General features: G+C 48.7%; 1 protein-coding gene across 4 annotated transcripts in view; it reads right to left on the bottom strand.

The window, feature by feature from the left end:
- Window positions 1-8,368: 8,368 nt before the first annotated feature.
- PRKCA (protein kinase C alpha) overlaps window positions 8,369-24,247 on the bottom strand; it is a 502,110-nt gene continuing 486,231 nt past the window's right edge. For 3 of the 4 annotated variants that reach the window (XM_023212011.2, XM_023212010.1, XM_023212009.1), the window contains exons 14-15: window positions 23,584-23,724; window positions 8,369-9,813 (exon numbers count right to left, since the gene is read on the bottom strand). In XM_023212011.2, the coding sequence (XP_023067779.1) occupies window positions 9,649-9,813; window positions 23,584-23,724 (306 nt within the window). In that variant the 3' untranslated portion in view covers window positions 8,369-9,648. The remainder of the gene's footprint in view (window positions 9,814-23,583; window positions 23,725-24,247) is intronic. The other variant, XM_023212008.2, reaches the window with a different exon arrangement.

The raw sequence follows: 24,247 nt of genomic DNA, 5'->3' as shown, positions 1-24,247 counted from the left end.
GTGCTGGGATGTGGCAGCAAACAGGATGGACAAGCTGGCTCCTCTTAGAGCTTCTATTCTCATGGGAAAGGGTGTGCATGTACACACGTGCGCACACACACAGGGGGGAGAGAGAGAGAAAGCCAGTTAGCACCTCTCCGAACTCTCTCCCGGCCATTGAACCCTTGGTCCCAGAGCTGGGCATGTGAGGATCAAAGGCCATGGGGAAGGCTGGGTGATGGGAGCCACAGAGGGCTTTCAACAGGGAAGGGCCTGCTCAGGCAAGGTCCTGCTGGCTGCTGAGCAGAGAGGGCCATGAGCGTCAAGGAGGCCAGAGAGGAAGAACAGGGGAGATGGAGAAGGGGAACTCTGAGTATGTTTTAGAACAGGGTTTGTAACAGTGGCAGCACCGACATTTGGGTGCGATGACACCTTGTTGGGGGCTGGGGGTATCCTGTGCATGGTGGGATGTTCAGCAGCACCCCTGGCCTCTACCCACTCGATGCCAATAAAACTTCCTTCTAGTTATGACCAAAACAGTCTCCGGACATTGCCAAGTGCCCTGTGGGTGTCTGCATGGCCTCTGACCGAGAACCCTGATTTAGAGTAGACCCAACAGTGCCTGCTCATGAACTCGATGGGCGTGGTGGGCATGGGACGGGGAGGCCAGTACTGGACAGGACTCGTTTTTGAGTATCCACTTTGGGTGGCACACAATGCCCCTGGAAGGGCAATTGTCCACTGCCTGGTGCTCAGGTTGTCTCTGCTGCGTCTGTGGGGCCAGGAGGACCAGCCATATTGGATACGCCTCTGAGACCTCCCTGCAGGGGTAAACTTGGGTGGAGCTACTCAGTCCCTCGGGTCACTAGCTGCCTGTGAGGATGCTGCTTGATGGCCCACTCTGCTTCATTCCGCATTGCAGCCACAATGAAATAAAATGAAACAGCACACTGGCGGAAGCAGAGAGCATGCTCAATGGCCATGGTAAGCTACTCTGCTGGGCAACGTGAGGAATAGCCACAACTACACACATGTGAGGTCAACCAGCCCAGAGTGAAGGTCAGGGCCAGCCCAGGGGGGCAGAGGCCACATTGCTCTGAAGACCTGAAAATTGCCCTTTGCTTTTTTTCAAAATAGCCTCCCCGCCAGCCCTCACATTGGCAGCTGAAAGACCCTTCACTCCCAGGAGGTTGAGTGTGACCGTGGCATCTCAGGGATGGAAAAATCCACCGAGAGGAAGCTGACACTCGAGTAATCTGGCTGGAGCAAGGCGCAGAGGGAAGAGAACTCAGGGAGGCATGTGTATGGATGCAGACTGCTGGGAGGCACAGGGTGGGCTAGGCAGGTGCGGGATTAGGGGGCTATGGGAGGGAGGGTGGCAGCAGTGGGTTGAAGCCATGAGCATGAGGGGAGAGCATCCCCCAAAGGTGAGGGAATCAGCAAAGATTGACTTCGCCAAGGTTGGATCTTGGCTTTGGTGTTTGTTGTTAATTTTTTTTATTTTTATTTTTTTTTTGAGATGGAGTCTGGCTCTGTCCCCCAGGATGGAGTGCAGTGGCGCAACCTGCGCTCATTGCAAGCTCCGCCTCCCGGGTTCACGCCATTCTCCTGCCTCAGCCTCCTGAGTAGCTGAGAGTACAGGCGCCCGCCACCGCACCCGGCTAATTTTTTGTATTTTTTTTAGTAGAGATGGGGGTTTCACCGTGGTCTCGATCTCCTGACCTTGTGATCCGCCTGCCTCAGCCTCCCAAAGTGCTGGGATTACAGGCGTGAGCCAATGCGCCCGGCCTAATTTTTTTTTTTTTTTTTTTTTAAGAGACAAGGTCTCCTTCTGTCATCCAGGCTAGAGTGCAGTGGTGCAATCGTAGCTCACTGCAGCATCGACCTCCCGGCCTCAAGTGATCCTCCTGCCTTGGCCTCCCAAAGTGCTGGGATTATGGGCGTCAGTCACCATGCCCAGCCTGTTTTAATTCTTTTTGAGGACAATTCCCTCCATTGCGTTGAGTTGTTAAGTGCTGGGTATTTTTGAATGTTCCACATTTGAACATTTCCCCCAATTTTTCAACCGTGAATAAATGCAGAACAAGGCGGCTGACACTCAAAGTGGGGACGGTCCTGAAGCTGCATCCACAGTGTGGCCAACAGGATGTGTGAAAAGTAACTATTTCTGGAGAAAATGTCTCAAGACTTGAGCAGAATTCATTCTGGAATCGTTCCTTCCAGTGGAAGAGCACCATCCAGCCTTGGATGATGTCATCAGTTGCTGGGCATCCCTTGCAGTTTGGGGCACAAGACTGTAAGCTCCGTGCAGTCAGGGACCATGCCAGCCTCTTCTTCCCCAGGGCCTGACACAACTCCTGGCCCTAAGCAGGTGCTCTGTGAACAGTGCATGAATGAATGAACGCAGGACCTGCCAGAACACCGTCCCAGTCACCGTGTGGGCTTTGATTCAAAGAAAGACATATTTTTTAAGTAAAAAAAAAAAAAAAAAAAGCCACTACAAATAGAGGCTCATGCCTGAAAAACAGGTGAAGAGATGAAAGTGTTCTGTGGAGTGTGTCTGAAGTCAAATGGTATTTGTTGAACACTGGAGGAAAAATAATTGCCATACTGCAAAGGGATGTAAATAAGGCCAAGTACACAAAGGAATGATCATTATTTTTATTCATACACACTTGCTTCCAAACTACAATTAATGTTTCTAACAAAGCGTATCATGCAAACGGAGATTAGAGGTTATACAAACTGAAAAAAAGCAATGCAGTAATTTATACATCCATCTCCTCTGCTATATAACCAAATGGTGTTTGACGGTTGAATGGCCTCTACATTTTGTCAGTAGGTGCTTATACAGAAGGAAAAACCTCAACCTCCGTCTCTTCCTCCAAACAAAGTTGGGGTCTTACGTGATGTTTTTCAATTAATGATTTAAACGTGGTATGTCCTTCACACACAAAAATCATGTAGCAAAAGCAATGACTTCAAATGCTTTGTTTATAAAAGATATTCTGAAAGACCCTAACAGAAGGGATGTGAGGTTAATATTTAGAAAACCTTTAGACTCAAAATAGTAACTGCCTTCATGATTGATTTGGAATATTCCAGTAAACCAACCCTTCAAGAAAAGAATTACATTCTTCCAGGAAGAATATCAACAAAAGTCTACAATCACAGGAAAGGATACTCCTAAAGTTAAGCAGAGTTGACAAAGACAGTCGTTTAATCAGAAAATGCAAAGCCGCCTTTTATCTTATTTTAGAAAAAAAGGTTCTTGTAAAGTGGACTTGACACCTATTTTCTGAAAAGGAGGGTTCTGTCTACTCGCATAAGCAATAACTATGAAACAGACGTCAATAGGCACGTTTGCTGCTGCCTCTTATATCTTGGGAGATCGAAGTATTTCTGAGTTGCCCAGTGGGCAAACTCCTTACCGGGCATCTCTGAATCTTCACCCAATGTGAGAGACCTGGGGACCGGGGGGGGGGGGGGGGGGGGGGGGGTCTGGGCACAGAGCCAAGGAAGCATCCTCCTCCTGCCAAAAGGTGGCCACAGAGCCTCACGGAGCAAGGAAAGGGGTCCCAGAAACCCCTGGGAGTCCTATTCCAGGGCTGCCTCTGGATGGGGGACACTAAAAATTTCTTTCCTGTGGTTTGGAAGTTTCTAAACCTTCAACAGTTGCCCCAGTGTCTATTACAAACTTGCAGAGCATCAGTCTGCCAACAAGTTCCACCTGAACTTGTAGGTCATTCCCACGTGGACTCCACACCCTAGGAGCATGGGACAATCTGGCAGTGGGAGGGCAGGTCGGGGGCGCTCCAGCTGACCCCGGCTGAGTCCTCCTACAAGCTCCAGGGGATTGGAATCTTAGGAAATCGTCAGTTGCTTTATTCTAAAAACTCATTTTTAAAGAATTACTAAAGTTCTCTATAAAAAAGTACAAATAGCCCAGTATATTCAGTTGCTGTACTGGAATTAACAAATAATTTCTTCCTTTAGGTTAAGAAAAAGTCTTTGGAATTTGCGGGCTTTTGTGTAGGGTCACTGTAAGGCGGTTCGATGGCTGAGTGTGACCTCCACGGTTCTTAACTGTCACCTGATCACATAGATGAGGCGCATAGGGGTCAGAACCATTCGTGCTGTTGACCTTCCCAAAGAATCCCAGACACTATGGAATTAACACAATTGTGTTGACCCCATTTCTAGATGGCGGCCTTCATCCATGTGTACATCAGGTAACCTTCCCAATTTTCTGGATCTTCTAACAGCAGAAACAGATAACGTTCCCTAGATCTGCTGCGTCAGCCCGAATGGGAGGAGACAGGAGTGTTGACGGTCCAGTGCATTTCACAACATGGAGCCCAAGCAGCTTAAGGAAAATGACTTTTAAAAAATATTTTGGCTGGGCATGGTGGCTCATGCCTGTAATCCCAGCACTTTGGGAGGCTGAGGTGGGCAGATCATGAGGTCAGGAGTTCAAGACCATTCTGGCCAACATGGTGAAACCCGATCTCTATTAAAAACACAAAAATTAGCTGGGTGTGGTGGCGGGCACCTGTAGTCCCAGTTACTCAGGAGGCTGAGGCAGGAGAATCGCTTGAACCTGGGAGGCGGAAGTTGCAGTGAACTGAGATCGTGCCACTGCACTCTAGCCTGGGTGACAGAGCAAGACTCTGTCTCAAAAAACAAACAAAACAAAAACCAAACAAAAAACCAAAAATGTCCTGGCCGGGCATGGTGGCTCATGCCTGTAATCCTAGCACTTTGGGAGGCCAAGGCTGGCGGATCACCTGAGGTCAGGAGTTTAAGACCAGCCTGGTCAACGTGGCAAAATCCCATTTTTACTGAAAATACAAAGATCAGCTGGGCATGGTGGGGGGCACCTGTAATCTCAGCTACTTGGAAGGCTGAAGCAGGAGAATCGCTTGAACCCGGGAGGCAGAGGTTGCAGTGAGCTGAAATCGTGCCACTGCACTCCAACCTGGGCAACAAGAGTAAAACTCCGTCTCAAAAAAATAAAAATAAATTTCGCAACACTCCTTGTCAAACTGGTGTGTGGCCACTAACAGAGCGCCCTTGTCCTTCCTGGTGACTGTCATGCCTACTGCTGTCCTGGTAACTCTCACGATCACAGCCTTTGGGCCCCCGGCTCAGCGTCTGTTTCGTGATTACGATTGTCTGGCGTGCCCAGCAGGGGAAACAGGCATCCCTACCCTTGTTGGGTTACAAAGAAAAAGGAAATGGTGTGATATGTACACACAAGAAATAGGTGACTTCAGAAGACCAAAGTGAGAAAATGACTGTCAGATGGTATCACCTTTCTGAGGCTTCTAAAAATACAAGACTGTCACTTTTTCTCTTTTCAGTACTGAGAGAACAAAAACCAGCGAAACACAAAAACAAAAACAAAAACCTCTGAAATGTCTCCTAAGTGGAACCAGGTGGGAACTGCAGTGTTAGTTGTGTGGTGTTAGTTGTCAGTTGTGCGGTGTTAGTTGGTTTTACGACTTCTCCATTTATCCTCAGCTGCCATAATTCTTGGCAGGAAGCCAGAGAGGAAAATGGGCAGGAACCTACTGGCCTCTGGGGTACACTGGATGGTCTGGCTCTGCCCAAGAACTATGAGCTACTTCAAGGTGGGGAGCGGAAAGGGGCTTCCAGCAGCTGGTGGGGATGTTGTTAGCATTTGGGGTTTTTTCTGAGGAGGAACAGACTGTGCCCCTGGCAAAACACTCCCTTGAGGGCCAGCAGACGGAAACTTCCATCTGTACCAACCACCTCCGATGGGAAGCCGTTGACAGTGGCACCCCTTCCTCTCCCTCCTACTGCAGGCATATTTCTGGATGCACCCAAACCCTGTTCTTCTCTGGCTCCTTCCTGACTGCAGCCCCCGCCTCCCTCTCTCTTCTCAGCACGTCCGTGGGGGTTCTCTGGAAGTCTGCACCCTCCTTCCAGGAAGTCACCACATCGCCTAAGGACTGGTTCACAGAGGTGCTCAACAATCATTTGCTGGGTTAGCCTGAATCTTGGTCTTTCCGGCCAGGCTTCCAGAGCTCTTGGTCCCATGGTTTTCTATTAAAATTCTGAATCAGAAGGTCTAATACATGGCCTCAGAAAGGGCAGACAGTGGCTCTGCATGGACCACACGAGGCCAGGGGATGAAAGAAAGGGGAGCGCTGCTGGAGCAATCCTTTTGACTCCTGTGGTTTCCGATCTGCCTTTTGACTTAGTTCTTGCCTGGATGTGGGACTCGCATTAACCTCGCAGGGCGGCCCCCGGCAGCATTCCAGTGACTTCCTTTCAAAGCGAGCACCTGGTGACCTTCAATTGAAATGCCAAGAGATGGGCTGCCAGCCCATGGCCTGCTGCCTCAGGGAAAGGCTCTGCCACCCAGGAGTGGCCACCTTCCAAGGAAAGAATGCAGAGCCATGTGAATGGCCTGCTGTGGTCATGGCTCCATGGGTCCCACGGGGATTTGGACGGTGCTAGATTCTGCCCGGTGGCCTAGACCTCCGCAGGCCCTGGCAATCAGGTCGTGCTCAGGAGCAAGGACTTCCCAAAGGGTCCCCCAGAGACCTCACACGTGGCTGCGGCAGTTCCACAGCGCACCCCTCGCCACCATCTCATTTCACACAATGCCCACAAAGGGGCCAGTACCATAGAATATTACAAACTGATTCTGAGGCGAGCCATTGCTCGTGGTTATCTACATGACAGTCCCGACAGTAACTGTCTTGGGCTGCTGAGATCTGTAAAGCCCTAACCATTACCCACATTCAACACTCAGCAATGGATAAAGCAGGTTCCACATGACAACACTGCACTGGGCCCTGATGTTGACTGTTTGCCCCCGGGGTTTGTTCTGGGGTCTGCTGTCCCTCAGGCAGTGTGCTGGGCACCCCTGTCGGGGCATTTTCTTGGAAAACTTTGCCACACAGTCTGAGGGAATAACAGCCGGCTGAGATGGTGAATGTGTTTCCTAGAGAAACAAACTTGTGGGTGATGGGGTTGCAGGGAAGGCCTGAGCCTGCTTCTTGCTTAAAACACACAGGCCATTTAGGGTGCTGAACAAGGATCCCTAACCCCATGTGCTCCTCCATGGGACCTTCCTCCTCTCTGGGGGCCTCATGGGGGTCCGTCCTGCTGCTGCTCCATTCTGGGCAGGGGGACCAGCCCTTGTTGTCTCCTAGGCTCTTTCTATAAACCAGTCCCTTTCCCCTCGGATCAAAGGAGGTGCACCTGGTCAGGACATGAACCCAGATTGTGCACTGATCCGCAGGGCCGCAGGGACAGGGGAGCCAGGCCCCCCTGCAGTCTTGATGTCTATGGTACATAAAAGATGGCAGAAGAAGTGGCTCTTTTCTGGCCGGGCCCATTCCCTACCCCATCTCTCCTTCTACTCAGGGGTGCCAGGACCACCTGGGCCTCTCACCTCAAAAAGCCTTTCATGGTTGTATGTTCTGTGAACTTCGGGCAAACAGCCAGAGGAGAAAAATCAGGCGAGCTTAGCTGGGAGATGCTTCTGGGAGGAAACAGTGGCTCTCTACAAGGACCGACAGCTACTTTCACTGTCTTTCTGTTTGTGGTAGAACCTGGCTCCTCTGAGGACCTTGCATGGGGGGTGTCTCACCAAAGCAGCGTGCTCCTCCCAAGGCTGGAAAGGCCAATGCCACAATGGCTGGAAGAAAGTCCGCGGCCTCTGAAAAGCAGGTGCTGGTGCCTGCAGGACACGGCTGTGTTGGTCTCACGAAGTTTGTGCGTGCTGGAGCAAACGACAGGTCGTCGCAGAGGCAGCAAGACCGCACGCTTCCTGCGTGTCCAGTACACACAGCAAGAGGGGAGTCTCCCCATCCGTCCCACCCCTGGAGTCAGCAACAGTCGCAGGCTGAAGGGAAGAAGGAAACACACACACACGGACACACAAAGGATCAGCCCAGGTGCTGCAGCAACGCCACATGTGCACCAGTGTACTAGGCAGACCGCAATCAGACACTTCCTGTTGTCCCCAAGAGGAAGAGTGGCGGAGGAACTGGGATGAAAGGTGGCATTAAGAAACTAAGACGGAGTGTCAGCTCAAAAATAGTCCTCGCCCATAAAAATTTGTTTGCAGGTAGAATCAAATATATATATATATACACACACACACGTAGTAAGAGCCTAATCTATCATGTAAAGTAGCCATTCATTTTTGAAATTTTATCTACATTTAAAAATTAATCTATCTGATACAGTGCCCATGTGCGGGGAGGGAAAGCACAGAAGCAACGGATTCAGCTAAAACTTGATTAGAAAAGAGGATCAGAAACAAGAACCTGCACAAATAGAGCACAATTGTGTCTTATAAAATTATTATAATACTCTCTTTATACTTGATACGATTATATCAATAATATAGATTCACTTGTTATTAAGGTTTATTATAAACATGCAAAATTCATTGCATGATGCATTTGCAAAACATATTAAAATCCTTCTAGCAATAAAACATCTTTGAGCTGTTAGGCATCCGGGTTTCCTGATTCTACAGCTCCAGGTGTACTAGAAATGGGAATCAAAACCGTATTATTTTTATCCCTAAGTGGACATCCAGGGCTGGAGAAGGGAGGAAAATCAATCAGTAGGGGCTGATGCTAGACTCAATACTTCCAGTAAGTTACTGTACATCGTACTTTCATAAACGACATTGCAGCCTATTAAATAAATAAGTACAAAAGGGGAGAGGGCGTACACTTCAGCTTCTTGAGAAGGATAACAAGGTAGGCAGCAAAATATTGGTGTGTGGGGGGTGGCTGTTGGCGAACAACACTGGTGAGTAGTGGCATGATTACTGATGGCACCCTGGATTGAAAAATAATCTCCCAGAGATTAAAATGAACATACATACACACTGGCTTATCCTTGATCTGAAATGATTTCACATGCTTGTTCAGCAACGTCCTTAGACGATTTGGCCTCTTACAAAGAATGAAAGTATCAAGACAATTATCAGCCAAGGAGGGTACCAGATGACAGATTCACCCAACACTCATCTGAGGTTCTTTTTGTTTAAACTGGTAACTGCTGGACTATGGTTGGGTTAGGATTTGTCAATGTTTGGGAACAGTGATTAGGCTCATCCTGGCCTTTCAGATTCTAGGGGCTGTTTCCATGGAGGCAGAGAACGGACGCAAAGGGTATTTTGAGGCCTCTCCCACCCCCAATCCCTCCCTGCTCACTCTCTTGGCTTCCTGTTCTTGGATTCCAAGACGTCTTGGGTGGAGATGTTTCCAGCCCCCTGGGATGGGATAGGCTCATTTTAACATCTCTGGTTGGGGGATTCCGATGGTGAAAAATCCACAGATGGAGGGTATGGAAAGTATATCAAATTGTACCCCAAATGGGGCAACAGTCTGTTTGCTTTCTAGGAAGGGTTAACCTAGAGGCAGACGTAACTTCTACAGAATTAAACTGGACACTGTGCATGACGTACCATCTTCCACTAAGATAATGCTCTTGGTTGTAAGAGAGAGACCCTGAACAGTTAATCACATTTGGACTAATAACCCTACAATTTTCAGGCCTCCATATGGAATCAGACACAAGGCTGTGGCCTTAAAATTTTAGGGTTAAGGATCACTTCCCACCGTGGGGAGGGCTGGGGGCTGGGGAGGCATTTGTTCTCGCTGCTGAGTTTCATACTGCACTCTGTAAGATGGGGTGCACAAACTGGGGGTTGACATACGAGAACCCTTCAAAATCAGACTGGTCTATGTTAGCAATAACCAGCTGATCAGGCGGTGTTAAGACGGGCTGCCCTCGTGTGAAGAACTTGTCAAAGTTTTCTGCTCCTTTGCCGCACTGTGGAGAAAAGACAAAAAGAAGGAAAGGTCAGTCCACATGACAGTGCACAGCAGCTCTCCGGGGGCCCTCTCTGGGGAGGGGCACGGCCCTGGGGAACTCAGGGCTGGTTAGGCAGGAGGAATCTTGGAAGACTTGCAGGCCTATTGGATTCAAAAGCCAGGCACAGCAGACAACGAGGAGTTACCCAACTATAAATCTCGAAATACCCCGAACAGAAGCCCTGGGTGGGAATGCACGGCTGGCAATGAGGCAGCAACAAGGGGACAGCCCCTGTCCCCTCACGTCCACCTCACCGAGCAAGCGGAGCTGACAGCATGGAAGCCACGCACGCGGGGCTGTCAGTCACAGCTCCGTGTCGAAAGGCCAGGACGTTGGCTGGGGCTGCAGGCAGTTAGCCCTGGACCAAGCGACGGGGGTGAGTTACTGCCGACATCTGGTTCTTTGCCGCAATATTTGTAATGAAAACTGTGTTATCCTTGCCTTCCTCCTGGGCTGCTCTAGCAACCCCAGCCCCTAAATTAAGCTTCAAGCGATATGAGGTAGGTGTGGCGGCAAGGCTGGGAGATTTGCACCTGGCCCAGCTAGGATTTAGCACACCTAGACACAGCTGGCCAGCGGGCAGGCTGGGTGACTGGAGCTCATTTGCAGGGTGGTCTCAGGCTGGAGGTGGTTTGTATGGCACCCTGGGGAGGCAGGGAGAGGCCTGCTGTCTCGGCTCTTCCTCTCTTCCAGGGTCCACTGGGGTGCTCTGTGCGCGTCGAGGCTGCAGGCAGAACTGCTGCATTGGAGTCTCTGAGACACACAGCCGCTTAGGCAGCATGGCTTGGTAGCCTGACCCCAAAAGTGGGGAAGGGGTGTCTCCTCACTTTGTCAGCCACCCACAAGGGTAGTGGCGTGTTGAATTCCCCGAAAGCCCAGGGTGATTCTGAAGCAGGAAGAGTTTCACTGAGGATCCTAAGAATGGTTTTCAAGATGTTGCCAATTATTGCCCTGGGACCTGCTGCTAGCACCACAGGGCCCATATGAATTCACGCTGAGCTAGCACATGTTTCAAACTAACTAGGCATCCTTGGGTCTCTAACAGAGAATAGCTCTGGATTAACTGTGAAGTGGGGTCCACCCAGTTTGCTCATCTGTAACAATGGGAGAATCGTCACACCTCCTGCCAAGGCTGTCATGAAGGTGAAATGTATGGGGTTTTGCACAGAGCCCAGCAGAGGCGAGAGGCCGCGTGTGCTGCTAGTGTTTTTATAAGGCAGTTGAGTCTCACGGGCTGTGCTTTCTCAGCTCCTTTTTCACACTTTCTCTTCTAGGAGGTGTGCTTGAGAACCTTTTTTTTTTTTTTTTTTGAGACAGAGTCTTGCTCTGTTGCCCAGACTGGAGTGCAGTGGCATGATCTCAGCTCACTGCAACCTCTGCCTCCTGGGTTCAAGTGATTCTCCTGCCTCAGACTCCCGAGTAGCTGGGATTACAGGCATGAGCCACCATGCCCGGCCATGAAGCTACTTTCATTACCCTTTTCCCACCTACTTTTCATCAAATAAAACCTGCTCCTAAGTACCTGTTGAAATGGAAAGCATGTCATAAATTCAAAGTAAGGTTTTTATGACAAACAGCTTTCCTTTCTGGGTTTACTAATTTTTTTTTTTCTTTTTGAGACAGGGTCTCACTCTGTCACCCAGGCTGGTGTGCAGTGGAGTGAGCATGACCCACTGCAGCCTCAACCGCCTGAGCACAATTGTTCCTCCCACCTCAGCCTCCTGAGTAGCTGGGACTGCAGGTTTGCACCACCACACCTGGCTATTTTTTGTATTGACAGGGTTTCACCACGTTGCTCAGCCTGGTCTTGAACTCCTGAGCTCAAGCAATCTGCTGGCCTTGGCCTCCCAAAGTGCTGGGATTACAGGCGTGAGCCACCGCACCCGGCCTCTGGGCTTATTTCCATTTTAATAAGCGACCACCTACTCTTTACCCAAGGAGATTTCACACCGCAATGAATGGTATGTGGGTGACATGTGTGGTGGGGCAGAGGGGATGAGAGGCAGGGGCTGTCTGTGTGCTTTCAAGTTACTCTGCAGAGCCATACAGACATGAGGCTTACTGTCACATCCGTCCTGCCTCTCACACGTGGGGTAGCAAAGCTTGCACTCTCACACCCCACGTGTCCACGGTATTATTTCCTTCGAAGAGCACAAAGCACCTCAAAGCCAAGGTCAGCAGAGGCAGAATCTGCAATTCACATTACCCTATGTGTACAGGCCATTTGCAAACACCGAGAAAGGCTCTTTGAAAAATAAATAAGGGCACGCTGTTTCTTCCTAGGAATTAATCGGGAATCTGTACTTAATTCATCAGTTAAACAAATAGAAACCAACTTTCCTTGGAATTCCACATTCAGATGCTGCTGTGATGATGACAACAGCCGAAGAAATAGCCCTCCTCTGGATATACCAGTGGTTCTCAACCAGGGATGATTCTGCCCCCAGGGAACCCATTTTTGGTTGTCATGACTTGGGCGGGATGAGCCTGGCATCTAGGGGATAGAGGCCAGGGATGGTGTGGAACACCCTACAAGGCCCAGGACACTGCCCCTGCCCCAAAGAATGATTGGCTGAAAATGTCAACAGTCCTGCCGCCGAGAAACTCTGGGATATACCAAGACTATCGTGTGAGGCTGAGTAGGTCCTAAGATCTGCGTGAGGGCAGACACGAAGCCAAAGTAGGGAACTGGGCAGGAGCAGCCGTATGCAAGAATGGACAATGGAGAAGTGGCAGAAGTCCCAAGGCAAAAGCATTTGGAGCAAGTGTGACAGCTCAGTGGAGCTGGCTTTGGGAACATCCTTTTGGAACCTGATTCATCAGTACTCATTGCCTGTAAGAATTCAAGTGAACCTACCATCAGGGCTCCCAGAGGCTGGGATGTGTGGTCCTTTAATAAGAGATCATCTGTGCTTCTCCTGATACTCACTAACCATGCAAAGATGAGCAAGAAGGAATTTCTGGAAAAAATATAATAAAGGGACATAAGTCCCCAAAAGGACGAGCAAAGCAAGCCAAGGTAAAATGTTCTTTCCCTGAATGGCGTGAACCCCGGAGGCAGAGCTTGCAGTGAGCCCAGATCGTGCCACTGCACTCCAGCCTGGGCGACAGAGTGAGACTCTGTCTCAAAAAAAAAAAAAAAAAAAAAAAAATTATTCTCTCCCTTTTTCACAGGACACATTGGATGAATTTAGGGCTGCACAGATAGACTAGACGTCTAGGCTGGATGTCTGTCCTGCTCTAAATTTATCAATGTGCTCTGCGAAAAGAGTACACAGGTCTGACCCTTTCAGTCCCGTCTTTATGGCATTTTAGTCCCATCTTTATGGCATTCACGAATCATTGTCCAATGGGACGTTTCCAAAAGCCATGGCTTTACTGCCAAGGAAAAATAAAAAGCAAACTAAAAGGAGATCTCCCAAGCTCTAAAAAGGGGACCACAGAAAACTTCCCACTGAGAAGCCTGGAGAGGGAGGCTTGAGGACATCCAATTCTAAAGCTGGTGTCCAGAGAAAGGTCACTCCTGAGGGTGCCCACTGCTCGAAAAGCTAAGTACTGTGATAAAATGGGACAAAAATCCCTTCCTGGTTAAGGGCTCGTGTTCTGCCTGTGCTGAGGTCTGCAGAGCTAAGGGGGAAGTTTTGGAGCCTAATCAACCCAGTTGCTGCCCTGCAGTCACACTGAGTGAGGCTGTGCGGGTTCTGGTCTCAAAACTGCTCACTGCTGGAAACACCTTCCTCTTCTTTCTCACTGTAAATCTCTCTGGAATTTTCCTTGAACTCAAAGAGGGAGAAATCTCACTTTAACAAATGAAAGCTTTTCTTAAATTGGTTTTCTTCGGTGGAGAGACAAGAGGCAGGCACAGGCCGAGGGCAAAGAGTAGAAACCGAACGACTGAAGTTCAGCCACATCAACCACGGGACAGAAACAAGCCATGGGTGGATCTTAGCAAGCAGGGGAAGAAAGCCTGGAAGGGCTGCAGGATGACCTGAGGGTTAGATCAGCTCCAAGACTCAAGAACTTTTTATTCTCAAGGAGATCAAGCCACAAAGAAGTCTCCTTCGCCCCACCAAGAGCCAGGGGGCAGCACAGCTATTTCTACTCCAGATTTGGCGTGGTGAGAAATATCATTTCCTTTTCTACCACAGAAGGTCTGCCAATGCGTTATAAATGAGCCTTCCACAGCTCTTAGCAAAAGTAGCCCTGGAAATAGACAATCTACTATCAGTCAAATTGGAGAAGATCTTGAACTACTCGCTTTCCAAGATGTTAATGTGGAAAACTACCCCCATCACCATCATCACCACCACCACCACCACCATCATCACCACCACCACCACCACCACCACCTCCTCCTACTGAAAAAGATAATGAAAACCAGAGATTTCTGGATCCTTGGAGAAAGAAAAAGCAGTAGATTCATTCCTAATATGGAATTCCTAATATGGAATTCATTCCTAATATGGAAGAGATTCTTCCTATTATCAATGATCTAACCTTACTCATCACCATGAGCTTGATGGGCAAACGGCTTCAGGTGCCATCTTGGAGCTGAGCAGGGAGCAAGAAAAGGCAAAGAGGCTAAAGGGCTGAGGGGCACCAAGCATGACTGCACGAATGCCAAGTGAATGAGTACAAGATGACTGCAGGCAGCCTCCCACCACTCCTCAGGGATGAGGCAGGCAGGTAATCACCACCGCCATTGGAAGGGCAGCCCCTACAGCAGTCTGTGACAGCAGGCAGGTGTGGTTGTCCATGGCCTCAGAGCTCTAGACCACCCAACAGCACATGGCTGCTAAAAGTAACATTTATACCTTGTGAGCGAAACTGGGCTGGGTGTGCACTATCTCCACCTCCAAAGGTCACCCGCGTCTTTCGCCGACTGAGGCTTTTGTCCTCTGGGATGTGATGGGTACCACACGATGGGTATAGGACACAGATAAAGGGGAAGAGGACATCAGGGGGTGGTCAGACCCAACCAGTCGGCATGTGACTCTTGAACTCCCTGAGACCAGGTGATGTCGGCACCCAAGGGAAAGTGGGGACACAGAGGGGAGAAGGATGTGGCCAGAGATCAAGAGCCCCAATGTATAGCTTTGGCAAACTCAATGCATCTCTCTGTGAAGGTAAGATGGGGATGTGACCATCCACCTTCCCAGGCTGTTGTGAGGATCCAGGGAACTAGCGGGCATGAGGCCCCTCCTCATTGAGGAGGCAGGACAGACATAAGGTACACCCTGTGAAGCAAGCGCCAGCATGTAAAAGGCATGTGATCGATACCTGAGGGATGAATAAACGTTATTAATAAGCTACCTCCCTCTTTCTGATCTCTGGATTCAGGATTGAACTCCTTTGTCATTTTTGATATTCCTACCCATTTGGTCAAACTGTGTCAATGAATGCAATGAACCCAAGATAAATCAGGTGTGGTAAAGATGTTACGAAACATGAATGACGTGGACTCTGGGTGGAATCTGGGATTGCAATGTGTCCCCACTGAAGCCTTGTGTGGCAAACACACTGCTCAATGCTCACAGCCCCTTTCCTTCTGTGATAGGGTGTGGGGGAGACTGAGATGCAATGCAGAAGTTGGCTTCGTGGCTGATTCTTACCTGTGAGAGGTCTCTGGGCATGAGCAATACACGTGTTGGTCTCACCCCTGCCCTTTACCTCGGTGTCTCAGTCGTGTAGAATACAACCCCGTGGTCACAGCTATGGGAATTATGGGAAATATGAGTAGCTCAAAACATTGCCGTTAAAAAGCAAAACCAAACAAAACCCAGAAGAGGAGGAAGGATGCAGAACAAAGAAAGAGTAAAGGAATGTTGCAAGACTGTGGAGAAAGGAAACCTAACGAGGTGGGAGCTATCCCTTACGATGACCGAAGGCAGGATGTGCTTCATCGTAGGGGAACCCTCACTTGTATTTCAAGTCCCAGCGCTGGGGTAAAGTGGAGCGCATAGCAACCACACCGCCACCATCTGCACAGCTCTCCAACTCGTGGTTGCACAGCGTCTTCATTTAAGTTAAATAACCAACAGCAGAGACGGGCTGGCGTGTATCGCTTGGGCTTCCTGGGAGGTAATGCCCATACTAAGGAGCCATCCAGCAAGGGGTCTGGCCATTGGTCTGCCCTTTCTCTGAAGATTAGCATGCTCAGGGAGCGGGCTTCGTGCATGACCAACACAAGCAGGGACACACGGTTAAGGGTTATAAAGTGGGGTTAGTTTGCTCATTTAGTCACCCAAGGTTCTGGAAACGTGCTCACCGAAGACCTGGAAGCCCACTGAAGCCAGTGCATTTTGGTACACAAAGTCTGGAGAATAAGAACGGACAAAGGAGAGGATTTGGAGAATAGTCAGTTCCTGGCCTTGGAAGTCCAGAATCAGGAATGGACACGTAAAGAATGCTACAAACCCACGAGAGCCGATGCAGAAACACCTCCCGGACACATTGCTAAGTGAAAGATGCAAGGGTGTGTAACACGGCACAACCTCATCTGTGTATATGTTTACACACACAGCAACTTTCTGGAAGGCTACAGAAAAGATCATGAAGAGGAGGACCAGTAGTTGGGGAGATACCTTTTCATTTATGCCCTTCTCTACCACTTAACTGTTCATTTCACCAGATAGAGAGAACATGTTAATAGTAATTTTTTAAAGGGATTGGGACCCCTTTCACCTCCTGCCAACTTCATACAGTCTTTGGTTTCTCTGACAAACTTAAAACAGTACTCAGCTCACCTACTGCACTGCAGCATTATCTCAGAAAGGGAAAACTGTTCTGGAGGAAGGCCGATTCCGTTGATGAGTTTGCTGATAGACAGAGGCCAAAAGCCACACATTAAATGAGGGGATTCCTTAGGTGTGACAGCCACGTGTGTATGAGGGTGAAGGTTCTGGCTTATTGCGGGCTGTCATCTACAGAATAAAAACATGTACTCCATTTGGCCTTTATGTTAATGGCCAGATTTAGAGGATTTGAAGCTCTTTTTCCAAGAAAAGTTGTAATAGCCATAGTTCTTGGAAACCTTCACTGCCAACAATGGAAACCTGTCAATTCATATCATTTGATGTACACAGGGTCTGTATTTATGCCATCACTCATCACTGAAGCTCCCGAGGCTTGCAACAGCCATGCTTATTTATATTGATTATTAGTTTAAATGTCAATTTCTTCCGATTTCTCTGCTAAGCAGAAAAGTATTTGAGAGAGTAATGATTAAAGAATAGGAAAAACTGCTTTTGCTTCTAATTAGCCAAGTAAAAGGTGCTGTCTTAGACTAGTGTCGAGGCTTAAATCAAACCTAGATACAGCATGATGTGACTTCCGTAGTCTCCAAAGGCTGGTTAGTGTTTGTATGTTGCCGACAAACCCTCCTATTTTGAGATCTCGATTTTAATTGGCATCATTGTTACTGGCCCAACAGAAAGGCCAAGAGAATGAAGCTGCCTGTCACCCTAGAGAACTGATGAGACGTGGCCAAGGCTGCCTATGGTATCTGATCTGTGACACAGCCATGCCGGGGACCCTCCCTCCTCCTTTCACCTGCAGAGCCCCTGCACTATATACCTAGCTTGCTGGAGTCATTTTTAAAAGTACACAGTACCGGGGGATGTCCTTATGTTCAGGAAATACACATGGAATTACCTAGGTGTAAAGAAGCATTAACTCTGCAACTTACTCTCAAATGGTTCAGAAAAAAATAAGTATGTATTAAGGTTGTTACAAAAGTAATGGCAAAAAGAATGGAAAGTAACGGCAAAAACGGCAATTACTTTTGCTCCAACCTAACAGATGTGTCTGTACCTATACACAGAGAGATATATAGAAAAAGAATGATACCGAGGTCAGCCTGTAATCACAGCACTTTGGGAGGCCGAGGCAGGTGGATCACTTGAGGTCAGGAGTTTGAGATCAGCCTGGCCAACATGGCAAAACCAGACTCTACTAAAAATATAAAAAAAATCAGCCAGGCATGGTGGCAGGTGCCTGTAATCCCAGCGACTCAGGAGGCTGAGGCAGGAGAACTGCTTGAACCTGGGAGGTGGAGACTGCAGTGAGCTGAGATCGTGCCACTGCACTCCAGCCTGGGTGATAGAGCAAAACTCCATCTCAAAAAAAAAAAAAAAAAAAAGAATATAACATGAACATGCTAAAACATTACCATCGAGGAACATGGGTAAAGGAATGCAAAAGTTCTTTAAATTACTTTCCTGGCCCCTTCTGCAAGTCTGACATTGGAAATTATTTCAAAATAAAATAAAATAAAATAAAGGATCCTTGCACCAGCTTCGATAATTAAATGATCATCAAACTCTCTACACAAGCTAATGGCACTGTGAAATGAAGGACTTTGTGGTGACTGGGAAAAGGAACCCTGATTGTGTGTTCTCGCTGCAGGGATGTCTTCAATGTTCTTATTCTCTTTGGCTCTGGCTGTGGGTCATTGGATGACAATGTCCTGAAGAAAGTTCTATTTTTTTTCTGCCTTTTTAAAAAAAAGAATACTTACAGTAATTTCACAAAAAAATGGCCATCTGTGAAAGGCCTATTTCCAACGTGCTCTGCCGGCCCACTCTGGAATACGTTTCTTGTGTTAACATTATAGATTAATTTCTCCCTCCCTAATAACCATTTAAATATAGTGAATTATTCTGGCTTGCCTATGAACTAGCTATTCTGCTCCTTGGTGCCAATGGCTAGAACTAAAAAAAGAAAAATCAATTAACTTTATGCTCCTGGTATTTGTATAAACTGCTACTGATCACAGGCAAGATGAGTGGAAATTTGAAGGCTGTTCTGGGCCATTTCATTCACCTTAATTATAAATCAGAATCAAAGGCTACAAAATCCAAAGCGATGGTGGATCAGAATCCTGGAGCTTTTATTTTTCTGGCAAAGCAGAAAGCGCTTTCCTTCCCTCGGTCAGCCTTCTGGTTGCTGGGCCAAATCCCTCCTCCCCATGGTGCCTCTACGCTCACCTGAAGCTGAGAGGCAGGGTGGACACCCACTGCTCCCTCAGTCACTGAAGATTACCCTTTCCAGAGGTGACATCTGATTTAAACGTAAATTTCTTCTTACATAGATTCTTCTGAACATTATGGATCTTTCTTTCTTTTTTTTTGAGACGGAGTTTCATTCTTGTCACCCAGGCTGTAGTGCAATGACGCAACCTTGGCTTACTGCAACCTCCACCTCCCAGGTTCAAGTGATTCTCCTGTCTCAGCCTCCCGAGTAGCTGGGACTACAGGTGCCCACCACCACGCCCGGCTAATTTTTTGTATTTTTAGTAGACAAGGGGTTTCACTGTGTCAACCAGGATGGTCTCGATCTCCTGCCCTCGTGATCCACCCACCTCGGCCTCCCAAAGTGCTGGGATTACAGATGCCCAGCTAATTTTTGTATTTTTAGTAGAGATGGGGTTTCACCACGTTGGCCAGGTTGGTCTCGAACTCCTGACCTCAGGAGATCCACCGGCCTCGGCCTTCCAAAATGCTGGGGTTACAGGCGTGAGCCACCAGGCCTAGCCTACAGGCCTCTTTTTGATGACTTGGGTTTGTTGTTGAGAATATCAGGCTGAGCTGACGGTCCTCCCTGAGCTGACGGCCCCCACTGAGCTGACGGCCCTCCCTGAGCTGACGGTCCTCCCTGAGCTGACGGCCCTCACGCCCTGGGAGCAGAGGATGTTTGCCATTGTGCTTCCTTGAAGAGAAACCAGCTGGCTTTGTGTTTTGCTCATAAAGAGGAAGAGCTAGTTATTGGCTGCCTGTGTCCAGGGCTCACAGCCCTGCTGTCTGCGGTTGTCTTTGCTTTCGTTTTTACAAAATAATCCCTGCAAAGTGATTGTCCCATCTTCCAGAAAATCATCATCTTCATGGTGGCACATGGTAGCTTTTTAGGGACAGACATGGCTCTGTCCAGGACTGGACTCCCCCACTGTTGATTACCACAGGGGCAGGTTCTTCCTTCACATCTGAGCCTCCAGGCTTGCCACTGTCAGGAGAGATGACCACCACCATGGGACACTGCCACCACCCGGGGAGTCAGCCACCATCAGGGGAGACGGCCGCCGCCAGGGGAGGTGGCCACTGCTAAGGGAGGTGGCCACTGTTCCACACACCTGACACTGGTCCCTCTCCTCTTTCTGTTCTCCTTTACGTGTGACCTTATACAGAATCCAGCCCACAGCTGTACTGCAGATGTGGACCTTAATGTCGCCGTGAGATGGAAAGTCCTGTGCAAACCTCCTGACAGACCATGGCATTGTGAGATGCTTTTTGTGGTGGGATCGCATTTTGCGTAGCACTGCGGACTAAAGGTTAATTTTAGTCAAGTCACCCTGGCAGTCAGGAAGAGGATTAAGACAGCACACTAGAGGAACCATGATTCCCTGATAAGCTCTGTAGGCTGTCCAGCGATGGAATACTTCTACTCTCCTTAGAGAAGTCAAGTGATTCTGGAAGACTCTTTCATTGGAGGTTCAAAAAATGTAAAAATTAGTAAAACAACGATGAAAGACTCCTGATCCTACAAGCTCAATCTTATCTGTAGAAGCAGTTTGCAAATAACTGTGAGAACTTCAAGTTCCGCTACTGGCATTTGGTAATAAGCAAAGGTTTAATTCCATGGGAGCCAGAAGCAGTACCGCACGTGAAAACAGCTACCTGTCCTTAAGCCTGCAAGTCTCAGGGAAGTTGATTCACCAGCGTTTGCTAAAAAACCATCAGGCAGTCTTCACCAAGACAGAAAAGGCTGGTCAGCCAGGGTCATAAGAACTGCTGAGAGGCGAGAGCCACTCAGAAATGGGCTCGCAGTGAGAGCTGCTGGCTGCGTGACGTTTGCCTGATCATTTCTCTGGTAGCACTATTTAGGCTTGCATTGCTACGTCTCTCTTTGAAATAACAAAATGACCCGTCAGAGAATGCTCAGTTCTGTAAACACGTTTCACTTTTCAGTTAGCTCTGGGTCAGGGAACCATAGTACATTTTTCACCAAGGAAGCTGGAAAACCACATCCCAGAATAACTTTTCTACGCTGCTAGTTCTCTCCTGCTGCTTTGTATGAACCATGGCGTGTTGTGCAGCTTCAACTCTGGTTGCTTGTTGCAGTTCTAAATGTCCTCTCCAGCCACTGGAATGACTCTTGGAGTGGTGTCTCTGCTCCAGCGTGTCATCACTGGACAGAGTGAAGTCCTCAGAGACCGCTGAAGGTGGTGGTGCCAGCCCTTGCATGACATGCTGCGATGAGCCTCACTTGGCTGGCACGGTGCAAGGACTAGAGGAAACAGCTCTCAAGAGACACACTGCTGCCCTTCCAGGAACCAGAGCTTGCCCCACTTATCTCTCTGCCCTTGACACTCTCTGCTTTTGGACAGTGTCTGTGGGTCCCCCTGCAGCCACCTGCTTCTATCTTCATTGTCGTTGTTCCCTCTGTGGGCCCATTTCCTCTCCGTCTGTATTCTTTCTACCTTCTTCCTCTTTTGTGAACAGGTTTTCCAGCAGAACACGGGCTTCTGCCTGAGAAATCTCTTCCTTCTTTCTGGCCAGAGCTCTCACCAGGTAGGGCCTTTCACATGAAATCTCCAGTTTTGGGGCCTGGGTCCACAATTTCCGCCTCCATTTGAGTTCAGGGGCTATTTCTTCATAGCCAGGGGCAATTTATCTTTCCTTCTTAATTTTAACCAGCATTCAGTTAAACAACAAAAACAAAAAACCCAGCAAACAGTAGCGCTCCAGGAATAAAATATAAATAAACACTGCTTCTAACTCAGCTGCCTGCCGTGGGTACAACTTTGCTCCCAGTGATTTCCACGACCACAGGGAACAACTCACATTCTTGCCTGCTGGAGCCAAGTCGCCCTCGTCTTCCCTATGTCTGAGCTTAGGGCCGAGTACCACAGAATGTGGGAGACTATGCGAATAAACACTCTCTTCTGCCATAAGGTGGGAATAAACAGAAAAAGACATGTTTTATGGTTGGTTTTGCTGCAACTCATCTCTTTCTGGAAAGTGACTGACAAGTAATTGGATTTTGCTCAACCCTCAAGGCAGGGTCAGTATGCATCGCTACGTTGTTCCTATGAAGAAACTAAGCTGTGTTCAAGATGCTATTGCATAACCTTCATGGTTTAATTTAAGACGACAAATAAATATTAAAGGTAAAAGAGGAAAAAAAAATCCCTAACAGAATTTTCTACTGAGGCCACCTGCAGCATCATTAATCACTCTCCACACCCCTCTAAAACCTTCAGACCAGGTTTTGTATGTTGAGGGGCAGGAGCCCGTGAGAGCCCCCTGAAATCAGTGTGCAGGGCTGGCGAAAGAAAAGGTGGGGGTGGCAGATACAGAAGGGCCTTATTTGAAACGATGATTCAGGAGGAAGTCAACTGACCTGATTAATTTTAGTTTTTCTTCAGTGTGTGCTAAAAATATCATAGAAAAAGAAAATCCAGTGGGCTCACCAACAGCAGTTTTATTCTTGGGGTAGAGGACACAGAGGCACACATGGTGAGGAAGTTGCTGCTCTAAGAATAAGGCTGTGTGCCACCCAGTTGGCAACTCTGCCACCCGAGGCGGGTCCCCTGGCCTGCTCATGGGGCACCTGTCAGAGGAGATAGATTTGAACAAAACCAACACGGCAATGCTTCTGAAACTGACTGTGGCATAAAGCAGCTCTCTGCAGTCTCCGTGCAGAGGCACCATGTGAGCTGCCTGACGCTGGCCAGGATGGTGGCAGAGCTGGAAGGTACAGTCTGCCCAGCCCTTAGAAACAGGACTCCCCTGGAGGCTCGGCAAAGTGGCAGGTGGTGAGTGAGGAGGCTGACATCTTAAAGGCTCTCAGTTTACTTCGAGAGATATAAGCATGAAAAGCACTGGCTGGTCTCAGTCAATAACTAGGGCCGCTGCATCAGCGCCAGGGCAGTCGCTGAGATGGAGCGATGGTGCAGTGGGTGAGGACACAGACTCATCCTGGTTCCACCACCTATCCGCTGTGTGCTCCCTGGCAAGTTACTCAGCTTCTCTGTGCCCTCCACTGCAAACTGGGGACCACAGTACCCATCTCACAGGGCTGTTGGGATGATTAAGTGAACTAATATTTGTAAGGCACTAAGAACAGGGCCTGGCACACAGTGTTCAAATAAATGAAAAAAAAAAAAGGGAATCAAACAGGGAGAGTGTGAAAAAAGCTGACAACATCAGAATTGGCGGCTGACACTCACTCCCTGCAGTGGAGACAGTGGTGGAAGAGGGGGCGGGGCCCAGGCCCTGCCTACGAGCTGGCTAGGATGGGGTTGTGCTTCAGGGCTCCCGTCGGTGCCAGGCAAATCCAGGAAAGCTGGAGACAGACACGAAGCCTGAGTCCAGCTGAGGACTGAAGGCTATGAATATAGCCCTGCTGGGTGCGAGTCTACAAAGTCCAGACCCGAAGCAGAGCTGCCCTCACTCCCTAATTGTGCGGGGGTGCTCTGTAGCTGCCCAGCTGGAGGGCTAAGTGTGCACAGGGTTCCCCTCCCTGCCTTATTTGTCCTTACTCTCTGAAGGCAGCAGGAATCCTGGCTGCTGAGGCCACAGGACTGAGGACAAGGCTAAAACCTGGCCGGTTTCCTCACCCTGTACAAGCCAGGGGCCACCGGCCTCCTCTCTCCAAGAAAAGAGGTGAGTGGGATACTCCCAGAAGTTGGGGACATGGGGCTCAGAAAACAGAATGCTTTTCTGGACTCACCACTTTGGGCTTGAATGGTGGCTGGATCTCCCTGTTCTCTAGTTTTTCCCAGTCGATCCTCCGGAAGAAGGCATGTTCTCTCACGTCCCTCTCCCCCTCAGGCCCACAGCCCAGCCGCTTGGCTGGGTGTTTGGTCATCAGCTAGAAAGGAAAAGGAGAACAAGAGAACAATGGATGTCAAGTGCTTCCCAGAGACAGCGCTTTCCATTTGCCTAGTTCTGCCTATAGCCCTGACTTTGTGGGTGCCTGGACAGCATCGCAGAGAGCCGACCAAGACACTCAGTGGCTTGTACTGAGTGAAGCCAACTCACAAAAATGACGTTGGCAAGTGCAGCCCTTCCTATGGTGGTTTTCGAGATAAGAGAACAGGGAAGCAATCTGAACCCATGGCCAAATGGAGTAAGAAGAATTTAAACAGACATCTCACACGTTATCTGTTTTGGAGACGCCATGCTATACATGTAGCTGGTAATAAAAAAAAAGCACGCAATCACTAAATATTGTGTGTGCTGAAAGCATCACAGTCTAGCATCACAGAGAATGCCATAATAAGCATCATAGTGGTGACTAGTTAATTCCGACTTGCCTATTGCAGGACACAGAGACAAACAATGGCTATGAGCTCTTTGAAGGCAGACGCCAGTTCCTCCCGACCTCAGTATCT

This window comes from Piliocolobus tephrosceles, chromosome 16 (genome assembly GCF_002776525.5).
Source record: "Piliocolobus tephrosceles isolate RC106 chromosome 16, ASM277652v3, whole genome shotgun sequence".
Classification (NCBI taxonomy): Eukaryota; Metazoa; Chordata; class Mammalia; order Primates; family Cercopithecidae; genus Piliocolobus; species Piliocolobus tephrosceles.
The sequence above is the reverse complement of the archived record's forward strand: the minus strand, read 5'-3'. Positions and strand labels throughout refer to the sequence as shown.